The 19,191-nt window shown below is 58.4% G+C and overlaps 2 protein-coding genes and 1 long non-coding RNA gene across 7 annotated transcripts in view; 1 reads left to right on the top strand and 2 right to left on the bottom strand.

The window, feature by feature from the left end:
• Positions 1–65: 65 nt before the first annotated feature.
• Positions 66–9,451, bottom strand: PRR7 (proline rich 7, synaptic). Of its 3 annotated transcripts, XM_030808426.1 has the most exons (4): positions 8,922–9,117; positions 2,315–2,399; positions 848–1,513; positions 66–628 (listed from the first exon to the last, which is right to left on the bottom strand). In XM_030808426.1, the coding sequence occupies exons 3-4, from the start codon at positions 1,272–1,274 to the stop codon at positions 231–233; spliced, it is 825 nt and encodes a 274-aa protein (XP_030664286.1). In that variant the 5' UTR covers positions 1,275–1,513; positions 2,315–2,399; positions 8,922–9,117; the 3' UTR covers positions 66–230. The 3 variants fall into 3 exon arrangements, with proteins under 3 accessions (XP_030664286.1, XP_030664287.1, XP_030664285.1); XM_030808427.1 differs by lacking the exons at positions 2,315–2,399; positions 8,922–9,117 and adding an exon at positions 9,229–9,451; XM_030808425.1 differs by lacking the exon at positions 2,315–2,399.
• Positions 7,922–18,052, top strand: LOC115833699. The gene is made up of 3 exons (XR_004029038.1): positions 7,922–8,222; positions 15,920–16,037; positions 17,084–18,052. It is a non-coding gene; the product is annotated as an uncharacterized LOC115833699 (long non-coding RNA).
• The window catches only part of GRK6 (G protein-coupled receptor kinase 6), a 42,826-nt gene continuing 36,703 nt past the window's right edge, over positions 13,069–19,191 (bottom strand). For 2 of the 3 annotated variants that reach the window (XM_030808423.1, XM_030808422.1), the window contains exons 14-16: positions 15,125–15,262; positions 14,909–15,043; positions 13,069–14,226 (exon numbers count right to left, since the gene is read on the bottom strand). In XM_030808423.1, coding sequence (XP_030664283.1) covers positions 14,173–14,226; positions 14,909–15,043; positions 15,125–15,262 — 327 coding nt within the window. In that variant the 3' untranslated portion in view covers positions 13,069–14,172. Of the gene's footprint in view, positions 14,227–14,715; positions 14,718–14,908; positions 15,044–15,124; positions 15,263–19,191 lie in introns of all 3 variants that reach the window. The other variant, XM_030808424.1, reaches the window with a different exon arrangement.

Below are 19,191 nucleotides of genomic sequence, written 5' to 3' on the forward strand. Positions count from 1 at the left end.
CGCCAAGGCCCCGGCTTGTCTGGTCACACAGAACCCTGGGCGAAAGCAGCGGATCCACCCTCCGCTTGTACCAAACCAGATCACACACCTTTATTATCCTCAAAATGTAACAAACGGGATAAGAAATCCCTCCCTCCCCCCGCCCCTCCCCGCAGTCCAGGGAAGCATTTAAAAAGCCCCGCAGTCAGGCCAGGAGTCCGCCGGTGGGGCCCGGGGCGCCGGGCGCCCCTCTATACGGCTGTAGTCCTCCCGAACAAGGGGATGGAGACCGGCAGACGCCAAGCTCCGTGCTCCAGGGGCTCGCGGCTGCTGAGCTCTGAGTCGGTCCAGCTGGGGAAGACCCGGCGGCCACGGTCGGCCTGCAGGCAGAGGGCTGGGCAGGGCGGCGCGGGCCGAGGGGCGCTGGGCAGGTGCAGCGCCGAGGTGTAGCCCCGGTCCAGGAAGAGCGGCTTGTAGCTTGGAGGCGGCTGCTCCTGCTTCTCCGCGCTGTCGCGGCGGCTCAGGAAGGGCGTGACGATCTTGCGGTAGAGGCCGCGCGTGTCCGTGAGCACCTCGCTGTAGGGCGGCGGCGGCTCTGCCATCAGCACCGCCTCTTCGTAACACGGTGGTTTGGACATGTCCGATTCCGCTGCGGAGTGGGAGGCGGTCGGAGGGGGTGAGGCCGCCGGTTCCCAGCCTCTCGCAGAGGCCCTGGCCAGGGCCGCCCGCGCCCCAGCCCTAGCCCGAACCCGAGCCCGCCGCCGCCCGTGTTCTCCCGGAGGCTGCGGGTGGAAGCCCTGAGCGAGCCCTCCAACGCCCGCCCACTCCCGGCGGCCCGGATCGCCCCCTGGCGGAGGTCGGTACTCACCTTGGCGCGGGTAGCTCCAGGGCCGTGGCGGCACCGACAGGTGCGGAGGCGGCGGGTGCGGGAGCGCGTGGTGGTGCGGGTGTGGGTGCGCGTGCGCGTGCGGCTGCGCGGGCCCGTGGTGCAGTAGCGGGTGCACGTGCACGTGCGGATGCGAGTGCGTGTGAGCCGGCGCCTCCAGGCGGCTACGGTGTGGTGGTGGCTGCGGCGGCGCCAGGCCCGGGGGGCTCCCGGCCAGACTGCCCTCGAGTTCGAGGGGCTCCAGCTCTAGGGCGCGCAGGTTCTGCTCGCGCAGTCGCTCCTCCTGGCGCCGTTTGAGGCGGCGGCGCAGGAAGCTGCAGAAGCAGCAGAGCAGGACGATGAGACCCCAGATGAGCCAGAAGCCGGCGAAGCACGTGAGGAACGTGTAGGTGCCCTGGGACATCACCATGGCGGCGGCACGGGCGGCGGGTCCTCAGCCGCTTCACTGGACACTGGTCTCCGCTGCGTGGCCCCGGGCCCGCGCCACACTCTCAGGTGCCGCCAGCGTCACTCGGGGACCCGCGGCCGGGGGCTGCCCGTGGCAGGTCTCAAGTCGTGCGCGCGCCGGCGGGGGACAGCAGCGGCGCCCGCTCCTTCCCATGGCGCCGGCGGGCGCGCGGGCGTGCCTCACCCGGGGCCGCGCGGGACCTGTGGGGCAGACACGGGGCGCAGTGAAGGCGCGCCGCGGGCCCCAACGACTTCCCGGCCCCCGCCCTCGCCCTGCGCAGTCCGGGGAAAGCCTCCTCCGTGGGAACCCTGCGCTCCCCGGGGGCCCGGTGACGTCACCGAGGAGGGTGACGTCACGCCTCGAGGTTTCCCTGGTAGGGTTTCCCCGATCTGAGCCCCGGCCGCCGCCGCGGAGCCCGGGCGCCGAGGGGAGCCGAGGCGGGCCAGCAGGGGGCGCGCGAAGGCCGGACTCCAGCTCTGAGTCAGTACGAGAGATTTCGCCATCCGCAGTCCCGGGGCCAAAGGGTTTCAGGAGCCTGTGCGCACCAGGTCCCTGAAGAGGCGTCTCGGCGCGGTTGCTGTGCGGCGGGGAAAGGGTGGTACATCTCCTAGAGCCCCGCAGACAGCCACCCGACGCCCTGTACAGACGCCTGGCAGCCCCTGGCTGCCCAAAGCCCGGAACAACTGGCCCTGCACCGCGCCCTTCGGGTCTCCGCCGCTCGCGTAGGAGGGCTCAGGCGGGTGGCTCTCACTGGTAATGCGTGCCAGTACTGCGTGCCACCGGCCCTGCCTTTGTCTGAGCCTAGCGCGCCGCGCCGGGCGTGGGCCACTCTCTCTTCCTTTCCTCCAGGCGCCTTGCCTGCTCCAACTCCGCTTCCCCGCCTCCTGCCCTTGCACAGCCCCACTTGGCTCTGCCTCTAGCTTCAGGCCGCAGTCTCCCTTTCCCTCTCGCGGAAGGGAGGAAAACTAGATGAGGATTGGAAGCTAGTCTTTCGTACCCACCTGGTCCTGCACTCACTCCAGATGGGCATCTCTAGTTCCGCTTCCTCCTCTCCACAGCCGCGGGTGAGAGGGGGAACCGTGCACCCTAAGAGGGAGGTAGGAGGGAGCCCTGACTCTGAGAGTGAAGGGTGGCAGGTGACTGCTCACCGCCCCCACAGAACAGAACTGAGCCTTTCCTGAATACCTTATACACACGGGTTTGAACGAAAGCCTTTGGGGTAATTGGAATGATTCCTATTTTACAGACGAGGAGTTGGGGGAACAACTGGCTGTGTAGATGGCAGGTGGTGGAACTATAATTTGAACCCAGGCCTGGCCACAAAACCCTAGCCTGAGTGGGGTGGGGGGTATGCTGCCTGGGCTACTTTGTGGGCCTCCTCCAGGAGCCCCACGGACCCTACCCTCAGCATGCCCAAGGCACACACACACTCTGCTTCGAGAGCCACAGGGAGCCTGAGCCCCAAGCTGGGGGAAGCCAGGCCATGGGCCACCCCACACTTCTCCCCAGATGGCTCCTGTCTGACTCCATGGCTGCCTTCAGCCACGTGCCACTTGGTGCCTGTGCCAGTCCCCTTCTCCTGGGCCTGCGTTCCAGAACAGACAATGGCAGGAACCATAGCTCTGCCCGCCCCCTCGACAACCCTGCCATGAGGCTGCCATGGTGACGCAGCCCAGATAAAAACACGATGCTGCCAGTCACTGGGAGTTAATTACATCTGTTATTCTTTTCCTGAGCCATCAGGAATGCTCTGAGGAAACTGGCACTAACTAGAGGTCCCCCTGGTCTGCCAGGCAGGAACAGCTCTGGGTCAGAAAAGGTAACTCTGGGGCTGGAGGTAATGGGGTTTAGCTGAATTAGAAATATCTTTCAAGGACCATGCAGAATCCTCTCTTCAACACCACCTTGTCCGTGGTGGTTGTGCCCATCTGGTAGACAGGGAGATAGGCTCAGAGAGGGAAATGACTTGCCCCAGGTCACACAGCTCAGAAGGGGAGGAGCTAGGATTTAGCTTGAGTCTAAATCCAAACTCTGTGACAAGCCAGATGTAACTGGCAGCCGTGGGGGTACTGGGCAGACAAGCCAGCTAGCAGCCAAAATGCATTCCCATCCATTCCCACCAGGGCCCTGGCATGCCTGATCACCAGCCCGACGCTGCTGTGGAATAGCAGCGTGAGAAAGAGCCACAGGGTGAAGGGGAGATGCAATGGCAGCTCCAGGTTAGCAAGAGACAAAAGACAGGGTCTGTGCCCTGAGGGCGCCCAGCTCAGCAGGTAGGGCATTAGGCCACACAGGGCAGGCCACGCCCAGGACCTGCTGGGTGCCATCATAGCTGCATTTTATAGACTAGGCAACTTTGGGCCAAAGAGAGGAAGGCTCTTGCTTAAGGTCACATAGCTAGCTCCCTGGCCCCAACCTGGCTCCGCTCACAGGTGGAGTGGGTGGGGATTCGATGCTGAACACTGTCCCCTCGGCAGTGTCACAGCAGGCCCACGGGACTGGAATCCTGTCTGAAGCCTCCCTCCCAGGTGCTCAGTAGACTCTCATGTAACCAACCATAGGTGCTCAATACACAAACATCAGAGGTGCATTCAGACCTTTCAAAATGCTCTACCTGACCAGGCCAGACTTGGCAAAGCCTCCCGAAAAAACCATGCCCCCTTACTGCTCCTTTACTATGCGAGCTCTTGCCCTTGTCTGGGAGCCTCTCAGGCTCAGAGCCCGCCTGCAGCCTGCTGCTCCAGCCACTCCCTCCACTGCCCGCACTGCTCCAGACTGGTAGTAGCAAATACCTGCCTCCTCCTACCTACCCAACGCATTCAGGTGCTAGGAGCGATGCCCTGCACATGGACCGAAGTCTGCCATTTTATTACTCACGTTCTGTTTGTTTCCTGTTTCTCTTTTCTTACTTTCTTGAAGGCTATTTGAACATGTTTTAGGGTTGCGTCTTGATTTATCTGTAGTGTTTTTGAACCAAATCGCTCTGCATGTTTTCTCGGGCCACACACTCACTGGGAGCATGGCAGAGGGATAAAAGCGAGACCCTTGGTGAGTTTCTTAACCTCCAAGTTGCCTCAGTTTCCTCATCGGTGAAGATGAAGCTAATCCATGCAAAGGGTGTGGAGGTGCCAACAAACATTAGCTCTGATGATGGTGGTTTCTGAGCTGAGGATGCAGAGATGTGTGTGTCCCCAGGGTGCTCCCTGCTTGAGGGCTGGGCACCACAATCACTCTTCGAAGCAGGCTAGCATTCTTGTTATTTGGCGGATGAGAACACTTGGCTCAAGGAGATTAAATGACACCCAAGGGCACACAGAGCCAGGGCCTGGCTGCATTGCTGTGGGCACCTCCCACACTGCCCTATGCACACTTCAGCCTTACACGCCAAAGCACCAAAGATCTGTTACTGGGTCCTTTATCTCAGCAAAGAGCCTACCATTCCTTCCGTCCACCGCATCCTCTGCAGGGTGGCATTTGTCCACTTCCTTTGGTCCTCCTGCCACTGCCTTGGCCAGGCCAACATCGTCTCTCCCCTGGCCCCCATCACCATGCTTGCCACTGTGCTGTGCCCCTGCCCAGCCTAGTCACTCTTCATAGCACTACGCTGCCTCAGGAGCCAATCTAGCATTTAACATGGCTTAGATCTGGGCCTCTCAAATTTAAGCAAGCATCAGAACCACGTGGAGGCTGTTAAAACAGTGCTGGGCTCCATTCCCAGTGCTGGATTCAGTAGGTCTAGGATGGGGCCCGTGTTTGCACTTTAAACAAATTTCCAGCAGACGCAGGGCCAGGGAGCACACTTTGAGAACCACTGACCTAGGTGCTAGCCTCCCAGATGAGCTCCTGCCAAGGCCTCTTGGGCTCGCCTGAACCACCTCACCCCTCAGGGATGGGAAGCCCAGTGATGCCAGGATGTTCCGGGGTGGCCAGGGTCCAGCACCATCAGCCTTACCAGCTGGCACCCAGTAAGTAACTCAAGAACCACCTATGGAAGGAGACGCTGAAGGGCTCGTTACCTGTTTGGTCTTTTAGCTGTGGGACCGGGAGTACCTCAAGGGCTGGGTCTGTGTCCAATTCATTCCTGGGAAATGTCAGCCATTCACCAAAACATCACTGAGAGAAAAGCCATCATCCAGCCCTCGCCTGGCAGGGTGGTTTATAAGCAAGTGGAGAACCCATGTGTCTACGTGAATCAAAGGAAAAGGTTGTACGGAGGCACACACCAGGGCTCTGGGGGGTGGGGATGGAAAATCCCGGGCAGCAGGGGCACTGGGTCACACCTGGACTTGAGGCTAGAGCTGCTGGTCTTCAAGGGAAGGGCCAGGAACTCAGAGCAGGGGGTGAGGGCTGGGGGACAGGACAGACTGACAGCCTGTCCTGTGTGCCTTGCATACGCCAGGCCCACTACTGGTCTCTATGCTAGTTATCTAAGGAAAACTCAGGAGGTGGCTGCTGTTCTCTCTACAGACAAGGATGTAGGCTCAAGGAGTGGGTCCAGCTCAGGTCTCCATAGCCAGGTGGTGTGAAGCCCGGGTGATGACAAAGTCCTCGGTCCCGGCAGGAAGGGCATTTCAGGGAGCCACTGGTAACACCCTTCCACCCTTCCCACATCAACACGGAGGAACTGAGGCCAGAGAGAGCTTGACAGGACTTGTCTCCACTCCCAGTCAGCCAGGCTTGGAGCTGGCCAGAACCGCCCTCCGCCTAGGCCAGGGTACTGAGTGGCACCCTTGCTTGCAGGCAGATGACCTAACCCTGAACCAAGCCAGGAACCCAGGGGCTTGGGAAACTACAAATACGACCACAGAGACTGAGGCCTCGGTGGGCTTGTAGGTGGAGAGCCCTCCCTCGGGCCAGTGTCTGCTGCGCTCAGCTCCGGCCTCCTCAGGGCAGGGTTTTCAGAGACCAGGTTCCTCCACGGAAACCTCAGTCTGTGGCTCTCTGTGCCTTCATCCCCGCAGCTAGCATGGAAATAATGATCTGACCCTCCAGGGGAGGCGGCCCCATGGGCATGATGGTGATACCCTGGTGGGGGGCAGCCTGGGTAACATGCAGAGTGCCGAGGGGTAGGCCTGAGCTCAAATTTGGCTTCTGCCCTCACTGAGCCATGTGATCCCATCCTGGCTACTCCCATACCTGAGCTGGAGTTTCTTCCGCAGTAGGACCAGGGTGCCGAGGGGACAACAGAACTCCCTCTGATGAGGGATCACCCTGCAGCCTCAAGAGGCTCAAATGCAGAAAGCAGCCCCTGGTGTCACAGTGGACACAGCCTGGAGGCGGCCCAGCAAAACCTGCTGTCCCTTTCCCATGGACCAGAGGTCTCAGACACAGGCCCCTTAGGTTGGACACAGTTCTCAGACATGTTTTAAAAACAATCCATGTTCACAATCCATTTTTAAAAACATTCTGATTAATTGCCAACATTTACAAATCCAGGAGATTTTATATAAAGGTCTGGATTTCTGGCTCATCTTGAAAATTGGACACTCAGGTCATACCGAGTCCACATTTCACAGTGACGAAGATTGGAGCTGAGCGGCTCCCTGGCCCGCCTCACTCATTCCATTTCCCCCCTGATCCTTAGAAGCGTTTGGGTTTCCAATGCCTGGAGCTAGACTGAGCACCCACAGGCTGCAGCACTGCATGGACCCATCTTTGCTAAATTTTCTCTCCCACAGCCAAGACTGCAAGCTGAGCAGGCCACGGAGCCCATGAGCCGAGGACCAGGGCTTGGGGTTTTCCCAGGGGACTGAGGCAGCCCTTTGCTGCTTGGTCTCACCCAGAAGGAGAAAATGGAGGGAGGGAGGAAGTGAAGAAGGGAGGGAGAAAGCTAGCCCTGTCCTATAATGCATCTGGGGGCGCAAGAATGTGGCTGATTTTGCTGGAAGAAGGAAAACTGTACCAACACCCAAAAGACGGGGAAAGTCCTCACTGGAGGAAAGTGAAGGAAGAAGGCTCTCCAGTTCTTTACTGCCTGGGTTACAAGAGAAGTTAGCTAGCAGGCAGAGGAGCTTTGCCCGCACAGAAGCCTGCACTGGAGCCTCAGCTCTGCCACTTACTGGTAGTGTGACCTTGGGCAAGTCACTCACCTCCCTGAGCCTCCCTTTAGAGTCTTCATCTCTAAAATGGGGATAATAAACTTACCTTGCGCAACTGTTGTAAAAAAAAAATTAGGAGATAATGGATGCAGAGCACTCAACACAGGTCTCACAGAGCAGGAAGGGAATGAAAGGCACCCGTGAGTAATTCCCCAGGCGCCCCTGCCTGCAGGAGACTCAGGCCTGACCTCCAGGACACCACCCATCTAAGGGCATCTTATGCCGAGGCCTCCAATGCCCCAGATGCCAGTCACCTCTAGGATGCCTCCCCGGATGGGAAAGGAAACCCAAGGGCTGTTGTGGTCGCTGGGATCCTGGATCTGAAGCCCGCGGTCGGGGCTAGTATCTGCTGAGTCAGGCCTGGGAGAGCTGGCAGGAGGGCCGTTTCTCTCTCCATCATGATGCCCGCTGAGGGGAGGTTGGGAGGGGAGCCAGAGGTCATTTCCTCTGAGTCAGAGGCCATTCTCCTCCCAGAGGAGCTCCCCTGGAGGACCAGGCACCTCCATGTGGCGCGGGCCTCCCTGCCGGCCAACCTGCATGCCACTCAGTACAGTTGGGGCATTGTGCTCAGACAAGAAAGGGGCACTTGTGATCCGGACAATGGGCTGGGTCGCTCCCATTTGGCCTGGGCTTCAGCTTCCCTGGGTCAGCAATGTCCTTTCCTCTTCTCCTGCCCACTCTGCTTCCACCCCTCCCTGGAGAATGGTGGCTAGGAATACGGAGCAGAGACTCACCGCGGGCCCAGGCCCGGTTTGGCACGTGCCTCGGCCGTGAGGAGGAGGAGGGATGCAAGCTTCGCTCCTCTACCCTGGTAAGAAACGTCGCCCCTGGGGAACCCAGCTCGGCTCAGGCCATGTCCAGGGCCGGCGCGATTAGGCCGGCACGATTAGGCGCGATTAGGTGGTGGCGGCGGTGGGTGGGGGGTCTATGGGCAAAGACCCCAGCCCCAACCTCCATGCCTCCTCCTCCCGTGACAAGCCCAGGGGCTGGGCCGCCCCCACGTTTGCAGCCACCCCAGGAGCCCTGCTGCGACGACTGCAGCCACGTGGGAGCCAGCTCGTGCCCACGGCCGTTCGCCCCCACCCCCACCCTCGACGGGCTGTGGAGGCAGGCACACCCAGCCGGGCCAGAGGGGCGACATGCCCTCGCCGCGCACCCCTCTCCCCCTGTGCCCCTGAGCTGTGGGACCGCGTGGGGGGAGGGGGGAGGGAGGGGGAGGGGGCGTCGCCGCCCCGCAGTCGTGTTGCCGGGGAGCGCAACCCCGTTGCTGTGGCAACCGTTTCCAAGCGAACTGGTGGCGGCTCGCGCCCCGTTCCGGCTCCCTCGCTCACTGGCGCTCTCCCTCCCTCCGGTGTGGACTGGGGGAGGGGCTGCCCGCGGCCTGGGCGGGGGACCCGGGCGGCGACCCGGGGCCAGGGAGCAGAGCTGCCCGCGGGGAAGGGCTCAGTCCTGGGACCATCTTCCGCCCGCGCTCCGTGCCCGCCCGGCCCGCAGCCGCCGCGGTACTCACGGGCCCAGGCATCCTCCTCGAGCTCGTTCTCCTGGCTCGGGGCGAGCAGCGCGGGCCCAGCGGACAGAGCCCCGGGCCTGCGGGGGGAGGCGGCGGCGGCGGCGGCGGCCCGGGGGAGCAGACAGTGGCAGCGAAAGCGGCTCCGAGCGCTGGGCTGGAGGCGCGGGGCGCGCGCACGGGCGCGTACACGGCGGGTGCTGAGCCCGGCGTGCGCGCGCGCGGCAGCCGGCAGAGGGCCCCCCACCCCCAGCCACACGCCGCAAGGAAGCTGCCCCCGGAGGGAAGGAGGGGGAGGACGGTCACCCACCTGCGGCGCCGAGACCCGGCTCTCCAGCCCGCCGGGCTCACACCCGCCAGGGCACCCTCACAGGGGAGGCACACGCCGGCCGACCCGGTCCACACTCCAGGCTGGAGCCCAGGCCACACCGGTCGTGCACGCTGGAGACACAGCCAGGCAGCTGAGGTCGAGAACCCCGACGCGCACACAGCTCAGCTCGGAGAGCACACACATGTCCAGGTCCCCGTCACATCCTGACAGGCGCTGCGCACACGCAGTGCGCAGGGGCCCCCCCAGCAGGCAGGCACCCCAATGTGGCTCCCTCCCAACTCACGACCCCTCCTGCTAGGTGCCCAGCAGGCGTACACCACCACATGCCTACTAGCAAGCCACGGGGAGGAGGACCTAGTGCCGAATCCACAGCCCTGGCCTCGGCGGACATGCCTCCCCTACACCCCACCAGGGAACAGATGACCCCTAGAGAGCGCCCCACTGTCTACCCCGAGGTCCAAGCTTGCAGAGGCCACTCTGAAGTTGGCTGTCCATTGGCCTCTTAAGTGGGCTGTTTTTCGTCCAACTTCTCTACTGCACTTAAGGTGATTTTCCAAAAACCCCTCCACCACCATGTTAGCTGGAACATTTGGGGTTGAAGTGACAGAACCCCCAAACAAATAGGTTTGAGCTCTACCCCGTCTCTACCAAAAAAAAAAAAAAAAAAATCTGCACGCCTGTGGAGGAAAATTGCTTGAATTCGGGAGGCAGAGGTTGCGGTGAGCCGAGATGACGCCACCGCACTCCAGACTAAGGGACGGAGTGAGACCCTGTCTCAAAAAAAAAAAAAAAAGGAGAAAGAAGAAAGAAAGAGAAAGGAAAGAAAGAAAGAAAAAGAAGAAAGAAAGGAGAAAGAAAGAGAAAGAAAGAAAAAGGAGAAAGAAAGAGAAAGAAAGAAAGAAAGAAAGAAAAAGGAAAGAAGAAAGAAAGAAAAAAGAAAGGAGAAAGAAAAGGAAAAGGTTTGAGCTCAAAGGGGACTGGCTCATGCAACTGGCAAGTCCCAGGGTAGATTCTAGCTGTGGTTACAGTTGCTTCCAGGTGTTCCCGCAGTGGTGTCAGGTACGTACCTGCTTCTATGTTTGCATCACTCTCAGGCAAGCTCACCCCAAGAGGTAGTGAGGACAACCCCAACAGCCCTAGGCTCATATCCTGCCATCTATCCCTGGAGGAAATGGAACCCCGATTCCTTCCCCATCATTTGAGCAAAATACAAGCAAACAACTCCACGAATGATTCTTTTTGGACTCATTTGGGCTGTCTCTATCAGTGAACCAATCTAAGTGCCTATGTGTTAAGGGAGAGGATATGTGTTCCTTATGCGAAGGGAATGGCCTCCCAGTACCCGCTCCCTTTTCTTTGTATACAGGCACCGTGATTTCAACAGGGGAGTCTGCGCCAGGGGTGCCATCCTGGTGAAACTGTGAACCCAAGTGCCCTGCTCCCTGACAGTGCACAGCAGGCAGGTATCCAGCCTGGCCACTCAGATTCCTTGAGTTTGCAACTGGGCTCAAAGAGGCAAAACCAAATGGCTCCATCATCTTGGTTCTGGTGGGTGTGCCCTGATGAGAATGGGGCCCACAACTAAGACCCCGAAGCTCCTCCATATCCTTTGAACACCTTCTAAGTTAGCGGGAGGACAGTTCTGTCACTTGCAACATTCCCACCTGGCTCTCTCACTCTAGGTATGTGTGTGGAGTATGTGTATGCAGGGGGTGCGAGCCCAGCCCCATCTAAACCACGTGGACAGAGACTGGGGGTGCTTTTGTAGATGCTGGAGCAAACACTCCAACACAACCCGTCAAAATCCTTCAGGGAATCCCCTACCTTCAGATGAGGCCCCATCTGGGCCTGAACCCTGTGATCCTTAATCCAGCTTTCAAAGCTGGCTGTGTCTCACTGACCTCGGCTCCAGCCGTTCCTTGCTTCCACCTCGGCCTCCCATGCTCGGCCATCCTAAACCACTAAAGCCCTAGACCATCCATCTGGCTCCTCTACTTGGGTGCATCTGATCCTGTGTCCTGGAGGGCACCAACTCTGACACCTTCAGGGTCAAGGGGCCTCCCTGTTGGTGCCGCCCCACCCCCAACCCTGTCAGCTGTAGAATCCTCTCTTCCAGTGCTGATCACACTGGGTCCCGCTGTTCCCAAGTCTGCCTCCCCACCAGACTGAGCTCCAAGCTGCCAGGGGCCTCGTCTCCATCTGGGTCCCAGTTCCCACCATAGAGCTGGGCATGGAGGACAGCTGAGGGAAGCTTCTTGGGAAATGAATTCTGGGAGTTCCCTCTGCCAAGGACCCACTGTGGTAAGAGCTTTAAGGTGAGTTTAACCCTAGCCAAGAAGTTCCCTGGATGCCTCCCTAGCCCAAGGGGGAGCCTGGCCAGGGCATCCTGATCCAGGTGCAGGCAGAGTGCCTCAGGGTCCTGCACGTCCACCTGGCACGCGCTCACTCTTGCATACCTGCCCAGGCCTGGGCTTTGGTACGACATGCTAACACCTACCTAAAAATCCCCCACTCCCACCTCAAAACAGCCTGGGGCAGAAGGGCAAACCCACCCCAGGATCCTTTCTCATGACACATGGGTAGGATCCGGCTTTCCCATCATTACCTGGTTTCCTCCTCACCCTGCAATGGCCATTTAACCAGTTGGAAGACCTTGAGCAGGTCCCCGCTCCCCTTATTTCCCTTAGGTTGATGGGAAGCAGCAGGCACTCCACATGTCATGAGTGGGGTCACAAAAGGCCCCTTCTGCCAGGCTGCTGGCTCGGCACCTTCTGGCTGTGCTTAAGCCAGGTGGTTAGTTTGGTACTCAGCACCACTCCCCAGCAGGTGAGAGTCCTGCGGTGGCTTGGGAACTCAAGGGGCTGGCTGGCTGCTTTGGTGGATTCTCACAGCTGCCCAGAAAGGTGATGGGTCTCACACCTACCTTTCCATACAAGGGAAGCGCCTGTGCAGGGCCAACTTGAAAAGTGGCCAGGCTGGGGCTTGAACCTGGAACTGTCAGCTACAAAGCTCATGTGGCTCCTGCAGCACCGGGTGCCCAGTCCAGAGGCCAGGAACAAGCTCGATGGGGGTTATGGGGCATTCTTAGGGAGCTGGGGACACTGGGAGTCTATAGAGCCACGATGGGGTTGCAAGATCTGGGACAGACTGGTAGGCAACAAGCTCTCAGCCCCAGAGCCCAGGCAGGAAGCGCGCCTTGAGTGCCTCCCAGTCCCCCTTCCTCCCAGGTGAATGTCCACTTCGAGGCCAGCTCAACCACCGTCTCCAGAGAACTCTCCCACACCGGCCACAGCCCATCTGCCAGCGTCACCCACTGTCTAGGTCTTTGCCCATGATGTGTCAAGGGCAAAACGGAGGGGTGGATATGATGCACGTGCATCAGCCCAGGGGCCCGTACATGGCTGGCGTCCAGGTAAAGCAGGCCTGGGGCAGACATTCCTTACACAGCTCCCACCCTACTCTTAAGTCCACATTTACGCAGCCAGGCCACCTTAGCCTTGGAGGGGAGGACACCAACAGGGCCCGCCTTACCAGCAGTCAGAAACAGACCCACACCCCAGTGGGTACCCAAGGCTTCTTTCCTTAGGCCCCATCCCATTTAGGAAGTTGGGAAACCCACTGGGTGAGCCCAAAGGCTACCAAAGCCTGGCTGTCTGGAGAGGCCAGTTCAGAGTCAGCCCTAGGGGCTCCTGGGCCTCAGAAGGGCATACCCTGCTTCCCTCCAGGCCCACCTCCAATCCCTTCCCGCTTCCAGCTGGGCCAGGGGAGCAGGAAGACCCCTGGAGCACCGGAAGCAAGAAAGAGGCAGGGGCGGCCAGCCAGGTTTGTGCTCGGACTGTATTCACACAGAGACACGTGGCAGCTTACACTGGACAAAATGAGTAATAAAAATTGGCTTTAAATATGGAAAAAACAGGGCCCTGTAATCCCATGCTACCCTAACACTGGGAGCAGGATGGCCATCACAGTCTGGGAAGGGCCAGGGCAGGGGCCTGGGGCACAGGCACAGCCTCGCCCTATCCCCTTCACCCACGCAGGTACACACGCGCGCGCACACACCCCACAGGCGCACACAGGAAGGGGCGGATTATTGCTGGGCACATGTGTCTATTGTTATGAGGGGAGTCCGGAATGTCTGAGGGTTGACCAGGGATGCCCCACCTCCTCTTAGGGGCTGGGCTTGGGCGCTTCTGAAAGAGGTGTCTTCAGGACAGAGCCCAGTGTCAGGGACCAGGCTGTGGGAGCTGGAAGGCAGAGGCAGACCTATCTGGGCTGGCCGGGGCAGTGGGCTGATGGGTATCACGGGCAGCCCAATCTCTGGCCACTTTGGCACAGGCCTAGGGCATACAGCGGCCCCAGATCTAGCGCTGACAAGCACTGAGAAGGGACAGCTTTGGGCCCCAGAGGGTAGCAGCCTGAGCCCAGGGCAGCAGGGGCAGGCACGAGTCTTACTCAGAGACCAGGGGTGGCCAACACAGTGCTGAAGGCTCGGGGGTGTGACCACCCTCAGCCGTCCAAGCTGGGCCAGAGGAGCCTTGAGTTTGGCAGTGGCTCCTCTGCCAGCTCCCGCTCTCCCGGCCAGAGCTGGCTGCCCCCAGGAGCCAAGGCGAGGGCGCCAGGTCTGCGGCAGGAATTAAGAATGCTCTGGTCGCTATATACATTCGTACAAATACATAAATACAGAAAGCCCCGAGCTCCACGGAGAAGAGCTGAAGGGACGCACCTTTGTCCCAGGGACGGCCTAGGCCCTGCCAAACTCAGCCAGGCCAGGGGCTGAGGGACGGAGGACACTGGGGACAGCTCCATCTGTGTTCCCCAGGCCACGACTTGAGTGGACAATGGGGAAGATCACTGTGCAGAACTGTAAACGGCGCTCGGAGTAGCTGCTACCGCCAACTGCTGGTGGGGGCCTCGGGCTGGGGGCTAGAGGCGGGTGGGGAGCTCTTCCTCGCTGTCGCTGCAGTTTCCACAGCAATCCTGGAGGGACGGGGAAGACACGGAGGGAGGGAGAGAGGCAGAGCAGGTGCTATTAACCACGAGGGACGTCACATGGGGCCGACCCTGCCAGGGCAGGCCAGGAGCTGCCTGGGGGGGCGCACTCTGGGGAGGGGCCTCTCCACGAGGAGCCTGGAGCAGCAGCTCAGGCCACACGCGGGTGGGCGTCATTGCAGAGGCTGCTGGCAACAGACTGAAGTAAGGGGGCTGGGTAGATCCCACGGTCTGCCAGGGCAAGGCCTCTGCCCAGCCCTCTCCCCTGGGGCTGGCAGAGACGGCACAGGGAGACAAGCTAAGCAAAGCTGGCAGCTCGAAGGGGCCACGGTGCAGGGAATCAAAGCAGTGGGCAGGGGGAGTGGGGCGGGCACCAGACTTCTTTCTCCCACATCTTGCCTCTGCCATGGAAGGGCTGCCCGTGGCTCCCCGAGGCCAGGCAGCAAGGCCAACCCACGGGGAGCCCACACTGCTCACCTCTGGAAAGAGAAAAGAGGCCATGAGCCCAGCCAGGGGTGGGGGACAGGCGGGAATGAGGCCAGAGACCCTGGGCACCACAACAGGACTGGAGGATGCCCACTCCCAGCGCATGCGGGCACCGGCTCTGCCTCCCACCCACCGTCCCTTGGAGCCAGGCTGGGGGCCCAGGTAGGCTGCTGCTGGGGCTTACTTGGCGACTGAAGAGTCTCTGCAGCAGTCCCTTTTTAGGAGGTGCAGGTGGCTGGCCCTTCCAGTCCAGGTCCGGGGGAACTGAGCCATCCAGCCCAAAGACATTCAGCTCCTGGAAGCACTCGGTCTCCACCATCTGCTGAGGAGCAGGCAGCTGTGACAGCTGTCCCCAGGGCAGCCTCCTGGAGCCCACCCCACCAGCAGGGCAGGCCCCCACCTCGTTCTGCCAGGGGATGGGCACGCTGCCTGTGGCAAACTTCTGGTAGAAGTCCTGGTCGGTAGGCTCCAGCTCCACGCCCTTGACCGTAGAGAACTGTTCAATGTCCAGAACATCCTTGCAGTAAATGGCCTGGGGCTGGTGGGACAGATGCAGCGGTCAGATAGGAAACACACACATGCACACGCGAAGGCAGCTCAGCCCTGATTCTGACTCGGGTCTTGGCCTAGTGCTGCCTGACACCAGCAGCTCTCTGATTTGGAGTCAGAAACCAGGTGCCCCACACACTTCCTAAGCGGGGCAGGCCCTTCTCTCCGAAGCCTGGTTTTCCCCTCTGTGAACTGGGTACATTATTCCTCACTGCTTAATGACTGTGAGGCTGTGTAAAGGCCAATGTGCCCACAGCTTCCTGGGTATGCAGTTGGGGCGGGAAGTACAAGCTGAATCTCAGCCGGCCCCTCTGCTGGGCATCACCACGCAGAGCCTGGAGCTGGTGACTCCCTGGCTCCCTGCCCTGCGATGACCTGGGACTTGCTCCGTCTTCTCTCCCAGCCAATCAGAGGGCTGGCACAGTCTCCCACTGCTCCACCTCCCCAGACCCACACTGGGAGCCCACCTCAGCTCCAGGCGGCCACCTTCTTTTTTATCTTAACATTGTTTTCTAAATCCTTCAATTAAGATGTCAATTAAAGTATCATTGTCATGTAAAATGGTACAGCTGCTTTGGAAAACAGTCTGGCAGTTCCCCAAAAGGTTAAACATCATTACCATATGACCTGGTAATTCTACTCCTAGGTATAGACCAAGAGAAATGGCAGCATCTGCACACACAAAAACTTGTACAGGAATGTTCACAGCAGCAATAACAGCCAAAAAGTGAGAACAATCTTAATGTCTACCAACTAACGAACAGGTAAGGAAAATGTGGTCTATCCATGCAATGGAATATTATTCAGCCTTAAAAAAGTATGAAGCACTGATCTATGCTACAACATGCATGAACCTTGAAGATACTATGCTAAGTGAAAGAAGCCAGGCACAGAGGATCACATACTATGTGATTCCATAGCTACGACATGTCCAGAATAGGCAAACAGAGACAGACAGAGAGTAGACTGGTGATTGCCAGGAGCAGCGGGAGGGAAGAATGGAGAATGACTGCTAAGGGCATGGGTTTTTTTTTTTTTTTTTGCAGAGTGGGGCAGGTAATGAACACACTCAAGAATTTATCATGGTGCTGACTGCATAACTAAAAAGCCAATGAATTGCACTTTTTTTTTTTTTTTTTTTTTGAGATGGAGTTTTGCTCTTGTTGCACAGCCTGGAGTGCAATGGTGTGATCTCAGCTCACTACAACCTCCACCTCCTAGGTTCAAGCAATTCTCCTGCCTCAGCCTCCCAAGTAGCTGAGATTACCGGCATGCGCCACCACACCCAGCTAATTTTTGTATTTTTAGTAGAGACAGGGGTTTCACCTTGTTGGCCAGGCTGGTCTCGAACTCCTGACCTCAGGTGATCCACCCACCTTGGCCTCCCAAAGTGGTGGAATTACAGGCATGAGCCACCACGCCCAGCCGAATTGCACACTTTAAATAGGTGAATTGTATGGTATATAAATGATATAAATTAAACTCAATAAAGCTGTTAAAAAAATATCATCATCAAGCTTGCTTTTTCATCTACTGCTTCTACAAAGTTAAACTCCAGGGCACTGATTTTATCTCTGACTTTGAATGGAAGATCCAGAGGCAGTGTGGTTATTTCAGTGTTAAATGAGATGATGTACACAGGAAACAGAACAGACTGAGTGGCAGTGCCAGCCTCAGGGGCGAGCTGACGAAAGTCAGGATCTCAGTTCAAGTGCCTCTGACAGGGCCCACCTTTGCTTTGGAAAACAGTCTGGCAGTTCCCCAAAAGGTTAAACATAGTTACCATATGACATGGTAATTCTACTTCTAGGTATAGACCAAGAGGAATGGAGGCCAAGGCGAGCAGATTACCTGAGGTCAAGAGTTCGAGACCAGCCTGGCCAGCGGTTCCAGTGAGGCCCATGTGAGGCAGTCACTCAGGGCAGTAGCCCCCTCACTGGCCTCCCCACTTCCACTCACACCAACTATGGCCCACTCCCCATACCTCACATTCCTGTCCAGGGTCCCCCAGTGGTCCTATCTTGCTGAGAACCTGCCGGCACTCCTCTTTGCCTGCACGGGCTCGCTCAGCCACACAGGTGTCCTCGCGGCTGCTCCACCTCACGGCACTGGCCCCTGCCTCAGGACTGCAATGCCTGGCTGTTTCTTCTGCCTGGAATGCTCACACCCCAAACCTTGGCATGGCTCTCCGCTTCACATATTTTACATTTCTGCACCGCCATCACATCCCCAGAGACCACCGTGTCTAAAAGCACTCCCCACACCATCATTCTCTGCCATCTTTGTAGTTTGCTTTAGTTTTCTTTTTTTTTGAGATGAAGTTTTGCTCTTGTTGCCCAGGCTGGAGTGCAATGGCGCGATCTCAGCTCACCGCAACCTCCTCCTCTCGGGTTCAAGCGATTCTCCTGCCTCAGTCTGCCGAGTAGCTGGGATTACAGGCATGCGCCACCACACCCAGCTAATTTTGTATTTTTAGTAGAGATGGGGTTTCTCCATGTTGGTCAGGCTGGTCTTCGAACTCCCAACCTCAGGTGATCTGCCTGCCTCGGCCTCCCAAAGTGCTGGGATTACAGGCGTGAGCCACCGCGCCCAGCCGCTTACTTTAGTTTTCTTTGTCACACTTAAGGTTACCTGGAATTCCTTCTGGCTTACCGGTTTGTTTGGGTGTGTCTCTCACCAGAAAGTAAGGGCAGGACTGGCTCCAGTGGGCCTCATTATCTCCAGGGTCTGGCATAAATGGGCACTCAGCATAAACATGTGTGTCGTTGACAGCTATCAACCTGGCCTGCCCTGCCCATCCTTCGGGCCTCTCCAGTGTTCCTGGTGAACCGTTAATTACAGGACCACTCCTCAAACACATGGGAAGGGGAAAGCACATGACCTCATCTTAGCCTATCAGAACCTTCCATATGACTGTCACACAGAGAAGCCTAATTCAGGGGGAGGGAAAGAGTCAACAGGTTGAAGGCCAGGCAACAGCTGGAGAATTGTGGCACACAGCAGGAAACCCTGAAGCTGGCCCTACTTTGGGACTTTCTGGCCAAATGAACCAATACACTCCACGTTGAGCTTAAGTGAGTTTAGGTTGGTTTTCTGCCACCCGGACTCTGACAACTAGAGGACACCCTTGCCTGCTGGGTGCCCGGCCCACTGAGATGCTCAGTTAACAGGTGAGACTCTATAAAAGTGACCACCCATAGAAGGATGGCCAGCCCAACAGCCCCTCCCACTGCTGGCAATTGCATTGTAGTTTTCCTCTGGGGAACTGAGCTTCCCCATTGGTGCAGGTTCGGGTGGGTGTATGATCTGGGTGTGGCCAGTGAGGGGCCTCTGAGCAATGAGAGGCAATGGGCATCAGCCTTGGGACTTCTTTTCCCCCATGAGGATTTCTTTTGAAATTATTGGGCAAGGCCAGGCGCGATGGCTCACGCCTGTAATCCCAGCGCTTTGGGAGGCCGAGGCGAGCAGATCACCTGAGGTCAGGATTTCAAGATTTCAAGACCAGCCTGGCCAATATGGTGAAACCTTGTCTCTACTAAAAATACAAAAATTAGCTGGGCGTGGTGGTGGGCGCCTGTAATCCCAGCTACTCAGGAGGCTGAGGCAGGAGAATCGCTTGAACCTGGGAGGCAGAGGTTGCAGGGAGCCAAGATCTCGCCACTGCACTCCAGCCTGGGGGACAGAGCAAGACCCTGTCTCGAAAAAGAAAAGAAAAGAAAGGAAAGAAAGGAAAAAAGAATGGAAGGAAGGAAGGATGGAGCGAGGGAGGGAAGGAGAGAATAGAAGAAAGAGAAGAGAAGAGAAGAGAAGAGAAGAGAAGAGAAGAGAAGCTCTCTGTCTACTGTGGTGGCTGAGCTGCTGGGGCCCACTGCTGCTGCACCCTGGGGAGAGCTACCGCAATATGAAGACTACACACTC

This window comes from Nomascus leucogenys, unplaced genomic scaffold (genome assembly GCF_006542625.1).
Source record: "Nomascus leucogenys isolate Asia unplaced genomic scaffold, Asia_NLE_v1 Super-Scaffold_3019, whole genome shotgun sequence".
Classification (NCBI taxonomy): Eukaryota; Metazoa; Chordata; class Mammalia; order Primates; family Hylobatidae; genus Nomascus; species Nomascus leucogenys.

What these genes read in the sequence shown, in the direction of transcription:
- PRR7 (XM_030808427.1), bottom strand. Translation starts at nt 1,274, where the DNA reads ATGGTGATGTCCCAGGGCACCTACACGTTCCTCACGTGCTTCGCCGGC. An exon ending in CTGGAGCTACCCGCGCCAAG is followed by an intron (nt 629 to 847) that starts GTGAGTACCGAC and finishes CCCACTCCGCAG; the next exon opens with CGGAATCGGACATGTCCAAA.